Source organism: Onychostruthus taczanowskii, unplaced genomic scaffold (assembly GCF_017590055.1).
Source record: "Onychostruthus taczanowskii isolate IOZ18803 unplaced genomic scaffold, ASM1759005v1 scaffold15, whole genome shotgun sequence".
Classification (NCBI taxonomy): domain Eukaryota; kingdom Metazoa; phylum Chordata; class Aves; order Passeriformes; family Passeridae; genus Onychostruthus; species Onychostruthus taczanowskii.
This window is the reverse complement of record NW_024498685.1, coordinates 10,160,008-10,173,119: the sequence shown is the minus strand read 5'-3', so window position 1 is coordinate 10,173,119 and position 13,112 is coordinate 10,160,008. Positions and strand designations below refer to the sequence as shown.

The 13,112-nt window shown below is 41.3% G+C and overlaps 1 protein-coding gene across 6 annotated transcripts in view; it reads right to left on the bottom strand.

The window, feature by feature from the left end:
• The window catches only part of CACNA1C (calcium voltage-gated channel subunit alpha1 C), a 454,995-nt gene that overhangs the window by 185,105 nt on the left and 256,778 nt on the right, over positions 1 to 13,112 (bottom strand). For all 6 annotated transcript variants that reach the window (XM_041398795.1, XM_041398796.1, XM_041398797.1 and 3 more), the window contains one exon: positions 7,063 to 7,202. In XM_041398795.1, coding sequence (XP_041254729.1) covers positions 7,063 to 7,202 — 140 coding nt within the window. The remainder of the gene's footprint in view (positions 1 to 7,062; positions 7,203 to 13,112) is intronic.

Sequence of the window (13,112 nt, the reverse complement as noted above, 5' to 3'; positions counted from 1 at the left end):
GTACCACAGACAACTTGAAAGAAATCTCCTGGGAAGAGAGAGCCAGTCCAGATGGAGAGCCTGGATACAGCAATTGTTTCTCTCACAGACTTTGCAGTCTGTGGTGCCTCTGTCAGAATCTCATCCCTAACCTGACTGGCACTTTCCACAGAGAGCCCCCAGACCATGGGTCAAGCAGACACCGAGTTGGCTGATGGCTTAACAAGCAGCTCCAATGCCTGCAGCCTGCAGATAAATCTTACTGATGGAGTCACAAACACAGGGAGCTTACCCTGGATATTAAAATGAAGATTCATTTACTGAAACATCTAAATCAACAGACTCCCCCAGCACTAAATCCACACAAAACGTGGATTAGGGAACTGCAAATGAGAAATTCCTTTCTTAAGCAGGTTTTTCTTTTTTTTTTTTTTTAAATTCATATTGAGAGTCTTATAAAACTTGTCAGCTGTGACTGAGGAACTCCTAACTGGATCTATTCAAAGCCTCAACTTCAAGCATTGCAGAAAGATTTAACAACTAGGTAACAGGCATGGGAAAAACTGTGTGTGTGTGGAGGTTGGATGCTGAGTTTGTAGGTGTTGCAGAAGCAGGATACAGAGAAGAAAAAAGCAGAGCCTATGAGAAATACTGCATTGACTACAGATATCACAGAGAGAGACAAACAAGGGTTGATGCAAAGAATGTGAATTATTGGAATGTATGTATTTCTTAAGCTATATACACAAATTATACAGTTGCAATTATCTGCTGGTCTTCATAATAGAAACACTGTAGGTCAAATTTGGCCTAATGTATTTTCAGTAAGTGACTGATTAAGCTCCAGCAATGTGCTCTGTTTCACATTCAAACATTTCTATTTTTCTAGTCCACAGCATTCCCATAATAGGTGATGAGTGACATACCTATACAACAGACCCTGTCTCCTGGGGTCCTCTAAAGGAAAGAGAATTTACTGCAAAAAGGCTTCTAACACTGTTTTTCAGCTCCAAGACTAGGAATCTCAAGGAACTCTGAGTCAGCAATTGTGCAAAACTGGGGGTCCATTTTCCTGATCCCCATTTTTACTGGCTCCATGTTTTCCCAAAGAGCAGCTCTTGGCACTGGGCACCAAGGCTGTTTCTGCTGCCACTTGTACGGTGAGCAAACCAGACTGCTCTAGAATTCTGCTGCCCAAGCAATGTCCTAAATTAGTTCAGGAGGAGCAGAAACACAACCAGTAGGACAGCTCACTCCTCTGGAGATAGAGCCTGCCTTCCCAGGCCAGTGCAGCCCCACTGCAGGCCAGCTGGCCTTGTTTTTGTGCTCCAGCACTGGCATGCTAAATGTGCTCTTTTGAAGTACCCCCAGTTATCTGCTTTTGCACTTCAGGAATAATTTGCAGTAATTCCTGCTGCTCCTCATTTAAAAAACCTACATTTAAACTTGAATTGCATTACTCCTGCTAATCCTGCTTTAATGCATTTACTCCATGCTTTATATCTCCCCTGTACTAATCCTGCTTTTTTCTAATGCATTACAACTTCTAAGTTCTCTCATTTATTTCACTCTCTTTGCTTCTGTATTGGGGTCTAGCCTGTGCCCAGGGTGGCCTACTGATTCTTTACTCCACTCTTCAAGTTTATAGCATATCTTGTCAATTTTTCTTCTTTCTCCTCAGCATCTCCCTCAATCAGGGCATGGGCAGACATCCCTGATGTCCAGCTGCTTAATGCTCTTGGTTTTTACAACTAATTGTTTTCTGAGACTAAAACAGCCAGATGGATGTTAAACTACTGATGCAAAAGATGAGGCCAGAGCCCCTCTATTTTATATAGGAAATTCTGCTCTTTGAAGAAAACATTTTGGGGAAGTTTTGAGTAGGTATGGTGGAGTGAGGTGCAGTTCTGTATCAGCAGGTGAGTTAGCATGCTCCAAGCATAGGGTGACAGAGAAATAAGAGTTTGGGTGGTACAGAAAAGGCAAGAGGGCTAATCTCTTGTGGCCACTGAAAATCTCACCATTAAATTTCCCCTCCTCCAAAAACCAGACATCAACCTTATTTATCTGCACCTAACAACTTTCTGCCAGCATAAATTCATGCCCCATTTTCATTTGGATATCATACTTTCCACTGATGAAGCATAATTAACACCACCTTTATTTCTGGATTTCATTTGTGACATGAATACACCTTAACTTCATCTGACAGACATGAACTATAAGAGCAGAAAAACAAATTTTTATCACACGTATGTATGGATATGCTCCATGCTTTGTTTGGGTTTTTTTACATTTACCTATGAAGTAAGAAGCTAGCTTCATTGGGTTTTTTCCCTTGTATTTTTCTATTTCCCTTTTGACATTTGATATATCAAAAGGGTTTTCACTTTGCTAGATGACCCCAACAGCAGCATGATAAGGATGTAACCTGCTCTTCATCTCTTCCTCTGTGGGGAGTACACTGTGATTTTTATAGCATAAAAAAAGGACTTGTCATGGTCCTCCAAAATATAGAAAGAAAACAGAAGCCTTGGTATTTCTAAGGCAAAAAATAAGCAGAAAAGCATAGATGAAAAAAATCCTCTTAGGTATAAAACAAAGAGTAAAACACAAAGTTTTTTTTCACAGTGTTTTACAGTTCACCTGTGATTTCTGAGTGTGAAAATATTTGGATCTTCCCTCTAGAAACTCCCCACAGGTCTTCACAAAGACAGAAACTGGGACCACATTTTCCGGTCTGCTCTGACTTCAGATCTTGTCCAAATATCTTCACTGCTTACCTTCCCAAGTAAGACTATAATACTGCCTTTCCAATTACAACACCTTTTTCTTTGGCAGTAGCTACAGGTCCTTGGAGAATGACTGTGCTTGGCAGACAAACCACAGCACTGCCAGGAAAGACAGATATTCTTCCATCACAATATTGTCAAGCTCGTCTTCTCTCAAGAGAAATTTCATAATATTAAGGGGCATCACTGTGATATCTGAAAGTTTTAGTGTTTTCCTAAAGAGGAACAGCAAAAATGAAGGAAGTGGGAGGGTGACAGAGAAATAAGAGTTTGGGTGGTACAGAAAAGGCAAGAGGGCTAATCTCTTGTGGCCACTGAAAATCTCACCATTAAATTTCCCCTCCTCCAAAAACCAGACATCAACCTTATTTATCTGCGCCTAACAACTTTCTGCCAGCAAAAATTCATGCCCCATTTTCATTTGGATATCATACTTTCCACTGATGAAGCACAATTAACACCACCTTTATTTCTGGATTTCATTTGTGACATGAATACACCTTAACTTCATCTGACAGACATGAACTATAAGAGCAGAAAAACAAATTTTTATCACACCTATGTATGGATATGCTCCATGCTTTGTTTGGGTTTTTTTACATTTACCTATGAAGTAAGAAGCTAGCTTCATTGGGTTTTTTCCCTTGTATTTTTCTATTTCCCTTTTGACATTTGATATATCAAAAGGGTTTTCACTTTGCTAGATGACCCCAACAGCAGCATGATAAGGATGTAACCTGCTCTTCATCTCTTCCTCTGTGGGGAGTACACTGTGATTTTTATAGCATAAAAAAAGGACTTGTCATGGTCCTCCAAAATATAGAAAGAAAACAGAAGCCTTGGTATTTCTAAGGCAAAAAATAAGCAGAAAAACATAGCTGAAAAAAAAAATCCTCCTAGGTATAAAACAAAGAGTAAAACACAAAGTTTTTTTTCACAGTGTTTTACAGTTCACCTGTGATTTCTGAGTGTGAAAATATTTGGATCTTCCCTCTAGAAACTCCCCACAGGTCTTCACAAACACAGAAACTGGGACCACATTTTCCAGTCTGCTCTGACTTCAGATCTTGTCCAAATATCTTCGCTGCTTACCTTCCCAAGTAAGACTATAATACTGCCTTTCCAATTACAACACCTTTTTCTTTGGCAGTAGCTACAGGTCCTTGGAGAATGACTGTGCTTGGCAGACAAACCACAGCACTGCCAGGAAAGACAGATATTCTTCCATCACAATATTGTCAAGCTTGTCTTCTCTCAAGAGAAATTTCATAATATTAAGGGGCATCACTGTGATATCTGAAAGTTTTAGTGTTTTCCTAAAGAGGAACAGCAAAAATGAAGGAAGTGGGAGACAATTTGCCTAACCATTAGTGCTTGTGGGTTGTGCCTCATTGAGTAGCTTAGGGGTCTGGTTTCTGCTATTAATTAATAATGTTGGTAGAGCCTCTGATTGATACTCTCACACAGACATTCTTCAAAGCAGCATTTCAAGTGCTGCTATAGCAAGGTCAGAGGCTATTTAAAGAGAAGCCAGATTCAAACTCTACAAGACATAGCTGATGAATAAACAGGTCTCCCACACTTCAAGAATGATAACCTGCTACAAGCCTACAGTCTAAAATGTATATTTTCACCAGAAAACAGAGCAGTTGTGTTCAGTGCTTCCCTCTGCTGCTGTTGCATATTCCTACGGCCTTGTTAGAATCACTGACTCTAAAATCCCTTTGGATACTAGGGGACCTACCTTCAAAAGGCATAGTAAAGTATACAGGCACATTGTTATAATCAATTTTACAGGAACTGTGACTCCACTCTAAAATTTATACCTGCTCCTACACATGTCCATTTCCCTCCTACTCTACTGACTTGTTAATTTTAAAGTAAAGGAAGCCAGATGTGCTATTATTATCTATTGAAGTTATATGTAGTGAACTGAGTACGGGTGGATTTGAAAGATCTAAAATCTGTCTCTTTTTTTTTTTTTTTCCCTCCTTTAACTTGCAACAGTACTTGAAGAAGTGCTTCTTACCTAGCCTATTTTGCAGCAACGGCAGTCATCTTTGAAAATGAAGATAATGAAGAGCAAACACAAACTGCAATGACCATAGTCACACCATCCTTTGCCCCACACACCAAATAAATCTCTCTGCTCTCTGTCCCAGTGTTCAAATTACTCAGCTTTCTCCCATAGCTCAATCAGTAGGTAGAAAAAGGCACCACAAGGAAATGTTGTTATCAGCACTTGCTTTCTTTCTCCTTCCTTTCTCTCTTCCAAATTTATTTAAAACCTTTTCCATGGGGCTTCCTTCCTGGCAAAATATTCAAATACACTGAAGTTTAAACATAATGTCACTGAGGGATTTCAGGCAGCCCCTAGGAAAAGACAGGGCAGGAGAGGAACAGATAGTCTCACCAAGTAGATTTTGCAGAGGGGCTGTGGAGAGGAAAAGCAGCACACCAGCCTAGGCTGTGGTACTGTACCAGTGAGTTTAAACAGATAAACATCAAAGGAACCCATCTGGCCTTGAAGTGGAATCTGTCACTTGAGATTGTTGCTATTTAACAGAGACCTTGGGGTCTTGGCCATGTTTATTATATGCATGTAATCCTTCCCCAGCTACAGTTTTTGTTCCCCATCTAGTGACTAAGAGCTGCTGGAGGCAAAAGCAGATAGAGGAGCTGAGAGCTGCAGCTTCTCTCATTGGCAAGGGAATTAATTTCAGCCTGAATATCATCTTGCTGATTAACTGCCCTCGTAGGAAAATTGAAAAGGACTGTACTTAAACTAGATATAATGCTGCTCTGTGATTTCTGGAGTCCTGCTGTCTCACATCCAATAGAAAAAGAGGAGGTAATGTGTCCTCTCTTTGAAATGCCTCTTTCTCATAAAAATGAAAAGGGAATAATCACATTCACAGGAGTGTTGTTCTTCAATCTTTCTTCAGCTTAGGCAGCAATTTCCAAAGAGGTGAGATATCTGAGAGCATTCAAAGGCAGAACCAATGATGGAATTGGACATCATTACCAGGGGAGGGGGTGGGGATTTTCCAGTTTTCAGGTACTGACACACTAAGGGATCCTCTGCCTGTGGGTAGGAAAAAAGGAGAAGCACAATGGGCGTTGCTGTAAGGAGAAGCTTTACACCCACGTGGAGGCAGAGAGGTCTTGAGACTAAGAATAGGCTTCAGCCTGTTCTCCCTCCCCCTCACTGGGAATTCTCCTTCCACCCACTCTTATCCATGATGATGGGAAGTGGGAGGCATTGGGAAGCACACAGCACTTTGCTGATTAAATATTTTGGGGCCAGCACAAAAATGGTCAGGAAGGCGGATTGGTTTGGGGCAGAAACTGTGAGGGGGTTTTGATGACTAGGAGTGTCCCTTTTGTCCCTAGGAGCTGATGCAGGGTTTCCTTGGTAAAGAGGTGAAAAGACTACAAGTTTTTGTGGGCGATGAAACTCTCTAACAATGGAGTGGTGGGAGGATGGGACAAATTATTCAGGCAAAGAAATACTTGTTCCCTTTGTATTCAGAGGTGGTTTATCCTTCACCTCTTCCCTTCAACAACCACAATTCCAATCCATTGCTTATCTCTAACCCTTAGGCAGAAAAAGCAGAAGATGTATTATTTTGCTTTTATTCAAATAAATTAAAAGCCGAATTTGAAAAACATGGGGAGGAATAAGAGAATTAGAAAGGTTGCAGCCCAAAGTAGCAATTTGATCTATAATAGTAAAACTAGTCTTTAGAAAGGTTAAAAGATTAAAAGGGTCAAAATTAAAAGTGTTGAAATCACCAGCTGAGCAGTGCAATTGAACTGAGGAACTTATTTTTGTTTGTAAGTAGGAAAACCTGGAATTTAAATTTTTCTTCCATCTTTCAGAATGAGAAACATTAGCAAAAGTTCACAATATGGCAGCATTTATCTGTCTGTTTGATGATTTATCTGTCATCAAACTCCTAATCTTAATTAAGGGATTACCTAGATATTATTTTTTAAAATTCATACAGATTTAAAAACAAATGTGTTTTCTTGCAGTTAAGCACATCCAAGCAATTGACTTTATCTAAGAGTTTTGGACTGCTTTCTCTTCTTACCTCTGGCTCCCAAAGAGCAGTTTAATTTCCCTGTCTTGCAAACCATTGAAACGGTGTTTGCCAGAGGAACAGGATGGACAGCAATATCTAACATCACCCTTATGTAACAAAGCATTGACCCACTCTCGTGGTCCCAAAGATTGCCAGTATCCCCACGTGAACAGTGCCTTGAAAAACAAACTGTTGGTACTCACCCTACTACCACAATTATAAAATCTAGTAAATTCCAGCCATTGCGGAGGTAAGCGTTGGGGTGAAAGAGAAGTCCGTATGCTATTACTTTTAAAAATGCTTCCACTGTAAAAATTATGAGAAAGAGATATTCCACTCGTTCCTGGGGAAGACAAGAGAACAAGAGAGACACTGGTTAGTGTGAGTAACAAATCACAGATCAGGATGTTTTCTTTTGTCCTAGTCCACCCCTGCAGCCTCCAGCTCACTGCCTGCCACCAGGGTACACCTCCCACTCTCAGCTTGCTTTGCTCCTCAGCCTTGCATGGCCTGCAGTTACTCTGACAGTACAAGGGGCAGTAAATTTTAGTTCCAGTCTGAAATTTGCTGCCCTTTTCTTGGCAGGGACTGACCCCTGAACAGGCTTGTGCGAAGCAGGAAGGGAGAGGGTCAGCAGGAAGTTCCCAGCCCTGAGGGCAAATATTTTCAACCATCAAGAGTGAACTGCATCCAGCCCTTTTCTGCCTCTGGAGAGGAAACATTGCTGCATGCAAAACTGTGGAGAGAGATGGGGAAAACTGAGAGGAGCCCACCTGAGACTGATGTGTATGTCAAACTGAGCCTTCTTTGGGATTCCCTTTTCTGCTGCTGGGGAATAAGTAGGCTGAATATTGGTGATAAGTGATTCACAGATCAGGCTGACTAACGCTAGAGGCTTTTAGTCGTTCTGTCAGAATTGTACATATCCCTGCAAAATGCAGGCTGCAATTAAGCATATCCAAACAAAGGCACTTCCAGTTACAGTAGAGCCTGATTTAGGACAAAAAACAGGCTTTTGTAGTCAGGCTCACCATCTCTCATCCTCAGGGCTTTTAGTCCCACTGTGGAATAAGGACAGCAGTATTGCAGAAATGGTAGGGATCTCCTCCTAAGTAGGAGGGAAACTGCAGCATTAGGTAATCACTACACAAGTGCTGCATGGCAAGCTGAGTGGGAGATAAGTACATGAAAACTAGATGACAGCAAAAAGGAGACAAAGTCCCTGCAAGGTTAAACTACAAAGTCATTAGAAGTTCACACTGAAGAATTAAAATCTGAGATAAATACAAATTGAAGCATCCTAGGCATTCCTGACATATCTGAAAAGATACCCAGCACAACAGTCAGACAGCTCACTATTTTTCTTTTCTGCTTCAAATTGCTGTATAACATTTTCATATTATACAGCAATATAGAATGAGCAGGATTACAAAAAAATTAGTTCCATCATTTGACAGCTGCCCATTCGAATATCTTCCATTCAGCTCTGGGTAATTAACAGCTCACAAGAAGCCTGCAGATTGAAAAAAAAAAAAAGCAATTGCTAGCTCATCTGCATGTTTACATTAATGTGATATTTTAAAAGATGAGAAACTCCATCTGACAGTAGCAGGCACATGTTTTTTGGTTTAAAATATTGCTGGTTTGCCTCAGATAATGCTTTCCCAATGCCTGCAGTATCCCCCAGTGCTTAGTACAAGGAATGCCTGAAAAAAAAAAAAAAGTGTCATTCTGCAGTTATCTGATCCAGTAGTAAAGCTTTTGAACACACCCACAGCAGAGGATTTGTCTGTCGTTGTCCCAGATGGAGCCACAGCAGCACACCAAGGATTTCCCTTCCCTTAAACTCAGAAAAGGAAACAACAGCATACAATACTATGTTCCCAGCTCTACAAATAGTAAGTGCTTGCAACCAGAGTCCAACAGGAAAGAGCTCCATGATGGCTCCATGAAGGGACTGACATAGTGGCCCTTCTCCTTGCACTACAGCTGAGAACTGAACGAGTACTGATACACAAATCACACCAAACAGACCCAAATGATCCATCTCCACACACATCTGTAAAGCAGGACACCTATTGTGGAATTTTGCAAACAAAACCAAAAATAAATGCAAAATGGCCCCCTGATGGGAAGTCCAACTGCCCTGTCCCTTCGAGCTGCCTCATGGCTCTACCAAAACGGCCCAAGGCCCAAGCCCACACAGACAGCTCATGGGAGCTCTGCCTCGTGGAGCAATGCCCCATGTCTGCAAGGACAAGGTAAGCCTGCATGGTGTAAGAGCCTAAATGAGGGATGTGGGACTCCAGGCAGCTCTTCCAAATGCAGTTTATTGTATCCAAGATGTTACAGCAGTCCAGGGTCATGGGTGACAGAGCCTGTGCCTACAGCTGTCAGCTCCAGCTGCAGGCAGGCCTGGAGACCCTTAGCTTGGGTTACAAATGCATTATATACTTTTCTTTGCTGAGCATCTTAATACAGTAGAACCAATCTATACTTTAAAACGTTCAAAAATCTTTCTGCCAAGCATCCATATCTGTGAGACTTTCTTGTCAAACTTTCATCCTTCCCAACTGCATGGAGATTGAAGAAAGATGAAAATGGGCTCTGAGGGGGAGAGATGGACATGGGTGTGAGATGGACATGGCCTCACCAGTGCCAAATGAACACCTTTGAGAACAGAAACAAAGATTTCTCTTATGGCAACCCAACCAGTAATTAGACTTTCTCACTCTGTGTTTCAACCAAGGGCTTTGCACAGTTGTGGGCAAGCTCTTTTTCCCCTCTCACAAAAAGGGCCAAACTACTCCTCATCCTGCCTTTGAGGCTGCCCTGCACACTCTGTTCATCTCCCTCCATAAACACACCCAGGATCACGACAAAGTGCTGCAGGCCCTAAAACCTCTTTTAGTAGCCACAGCTGGGATGGTAGAAGGGGATGTGGAGGAGCCCACCCACTCATTCACCAGCTCCAGGTCCCATCAGAAGCAGGTGGGCAGAACAGGTGGAGTGGAACACCTGAGGCTGATCCCATGCCCAGCAATTTAACAGCAGACACTGTCACTGGCCCCCAGGGACAAACGCTGCTGCCAGCTCTGTCTGGCTTTGTGCTGCACAGCCACAGCTCTGTGCAGGCCAGCACAGCCTTTCCACTCCATGAATTTCACTGAAATACCTGTGCTAGTGCCAGCAAAAGAAGTCTGTGAGAGAAAAGACTTGGGAAAATTCTGGAACAACTTTTTTTTTTTTTTTAATAAATGTTTAGAAAATATTTAGTGCTGTACAGAGCAGACAATATATCAACAACTAACATGTTCCATTTGGCTGGCTTTAGGAGCCTCATACCTTTTCTGTCTCTAAAGATGCCTATGGGAATACAGACACTTTTTGTTATTGTAATAAATGCTGCTTGTTGAACCATGTTATGGGGGTAATAATATGCCAAAGTATTGCACACACATGCATGCATATACATCTATACATTGATGTATAGATATATGCAACTACAAGCTGATTGAATAAATTCCTTCCAGTTCTTCAACTAAGGTGGAAAGATCCATAAAAAATAAAATTCTATAAAAGGTTCTGAAATTAACATAAGATACAGAATGTTGAGCTGAGGATAGATTTTTATGATCCTCTGCACTTAAATTAATGATTTCAGGGTGTAAAACTGAAGGAAAAATACTGCTGAGATTAAACAGTGCAGCTGCTCCAAGACCATTTCAGAAAGCCACTCCTGCTCAGACTCAAGAAGAATTTGAAAAGCCTGCTAAATAATTTGTGTCCTCTTTTCTTCCTATACTATAAAACTAAAGAGCCTTTATGAACAGAGCATAACTCAGTAACGACATAGCACAACTGAGCTCCCCAGAACTGGACTGCAGTTCCAATTCTGATGCCACCTTGCCCAGAGAGGACAGAGATGTGACTCAGCCACTCCCTGCCTCAGGTTAGAAGTGACAGGACTGTCTCTCACCCTCAGCAGCCACAGAACAATGGATTTGTCTCTGCTAAATGGGCATCTGCACTTTTGATTGCTCATTTGAAGCTTTGCTCTCACAGATGAGGTAGACCACGGCCCAGTGTTTCAATCTCCCAAGGGACAAAACACTGCAAAGTATCCATCATCCCAAACCCTCTGAGAAGCTAATTTGGTACAATTTTAGAAGAAGCCAAGCTAGAAAAATATTGGTATTTCTCTCTGAGAGAGTTCCCTGCTGACAGGGAGGGAGGGAGCTGAGCACTACATCTGTGGGACTGAAAGGAGATAGCAACATCATTGCTGCTTGGAACACTAATCCAAACCACAGCATCAAAAGACAGGGAACTTTGGAGCTGCAAGAAAGAAGGAACAGTATTTTTTTATTTGTCTCTTAGAAATGGGAACTATGGTCATGTGGCTGAGGCACATGAAACATACTGCAGGCTCAGAATTACAAAGCAGGAGCTTCCTCCTCAGACAATAGGGACATAAATGTTTGGAAAACCAAAGAAAAAATGCCAGCAAAATATGACTGCAAGAAGAGGAAGGATACAAGTTTTAGAAAGTGGAACAGTTCCTGGAGCACACATGTTCTGGGGCTGGCTGTACCCCTGGCTTGACTTTGTTTTGGGGCTTCTTTATAGTTCTAGGACATGAGCATCAGCTACCCTAGCTGATAGATCAGCCAGCACTAACACTGCCAAGAAGCAACCTGTACATCATCTTACTCATAACAAAGAAAAAATATGAACTTACTGTTAAGGCTGTAAGATATATTACCCAAAGAGGATTACTGTATTATGTATGAAACCTCTCTAATCCCATGTGTCTTCCAAAGAAGTCATAGGTTTGTTTTTGTTTATAATTTTTAAACTGTAGCTAATGTCATCTTGGGTTCATAAAAGGAGCCTGAAAACAGGAAATCCAAGGAAATTACTCTAGGGTGTCATAAGGCTTTTCTCCTGTCAGAAAGTGAGTAGACCAGTGCTGTTTCTGAGAATTGGTCATCAGAATGATTCACTATATCTTGATCCCAGCTCTCTAAACTCCATCCATCCATCCATCCATCCATCCATCCATCCATCCATCCATCCATCCATCCATCCATCAGCACTGCTTGGTTTTATAACATTTTCATTGCAAGAAAGATTAAATCACAGTCAGGTTGTTGCATTTTGTACACATCAGTCAAAAGAGCTTACAATCTAAAATTTGGTCACTAAATGTTTTCTCAGACTTTGCTCTCTCTCTCTCCTTGCACTCTGACCAGCTTGCTACAACCCATGTTTCAAAAACTACAGTTTATATGTTTGAAGTAATGAGTCACAAGTGCTGTGCAGTTAGAACATTTATGGGGCTGCCTGTTTGACCTCAGCTACATCTGAGCCTGCATTATTATTCCCTCAAGCTTCCTTAAGCATAAAAGAATACATCTCTTCAGTAATGCAAATACCAGACATCCAAGAAAAACAGCAGTGTTTTAAGGGCCTCTGTCATATAGGATGTTTTGGCAGTGCTTATGGAAATAGGCTCTGAAAGATATGAATCAGAGTGGAAGCAATCAGACCTTCCCCTAGTAGGGAAAACAATCTTTTTTGATGGTCAGAAAGGAGACTGAGCTGCAGTGCTGGGAAAGGTGGCCCAGAGACACCATGAAAAATGTTTCTTAATTCTTGGATTACAGGTTACCATCACATCTGGGATATGGATATCCTCACAGTGTCAATATGCTAACCTGGAGACTATTGCTAACATGAATAACTGTGACCTTCGGTGAGGAAGAGCCACATGTGCACTCAGAGGATGAACTCAATAAAGAAATTTTTAAGACAGGTTTGTTGACAGTGAGTTACTTCTGAGTATACTTAGTTACTCAGAAGACATTTTCAGCTAAGTATGCATGAAAATATACAAGCACATGAGGAAATAAAACTTAAAAGACAGAACATGTTTGGGGTTTTTTTTCAATTTCTCCTTAAAAAAGAGAAATTTCTTACTTTCTTACTCTCACTGCAGAAACAAGTGGTCATATCCATTTAATAGAGAGAAAGGGATGATAAGATGTCACACTGCTGAACATAACTCCATTTGCTGCTATTTCTGGTCCTAAAACACAGCACCCCTTCTAGATGTTCCCCAAAAGGAATATCCCCAAAATTAGAGCAGAAGAACACTGTCTGATTTTACCTGACAAAACAAGCCCAAAGAAGAAAGTGGGTGACTACTACTGACCTAAAGATTAACCCACCATTTTGGTAAACACAAGTC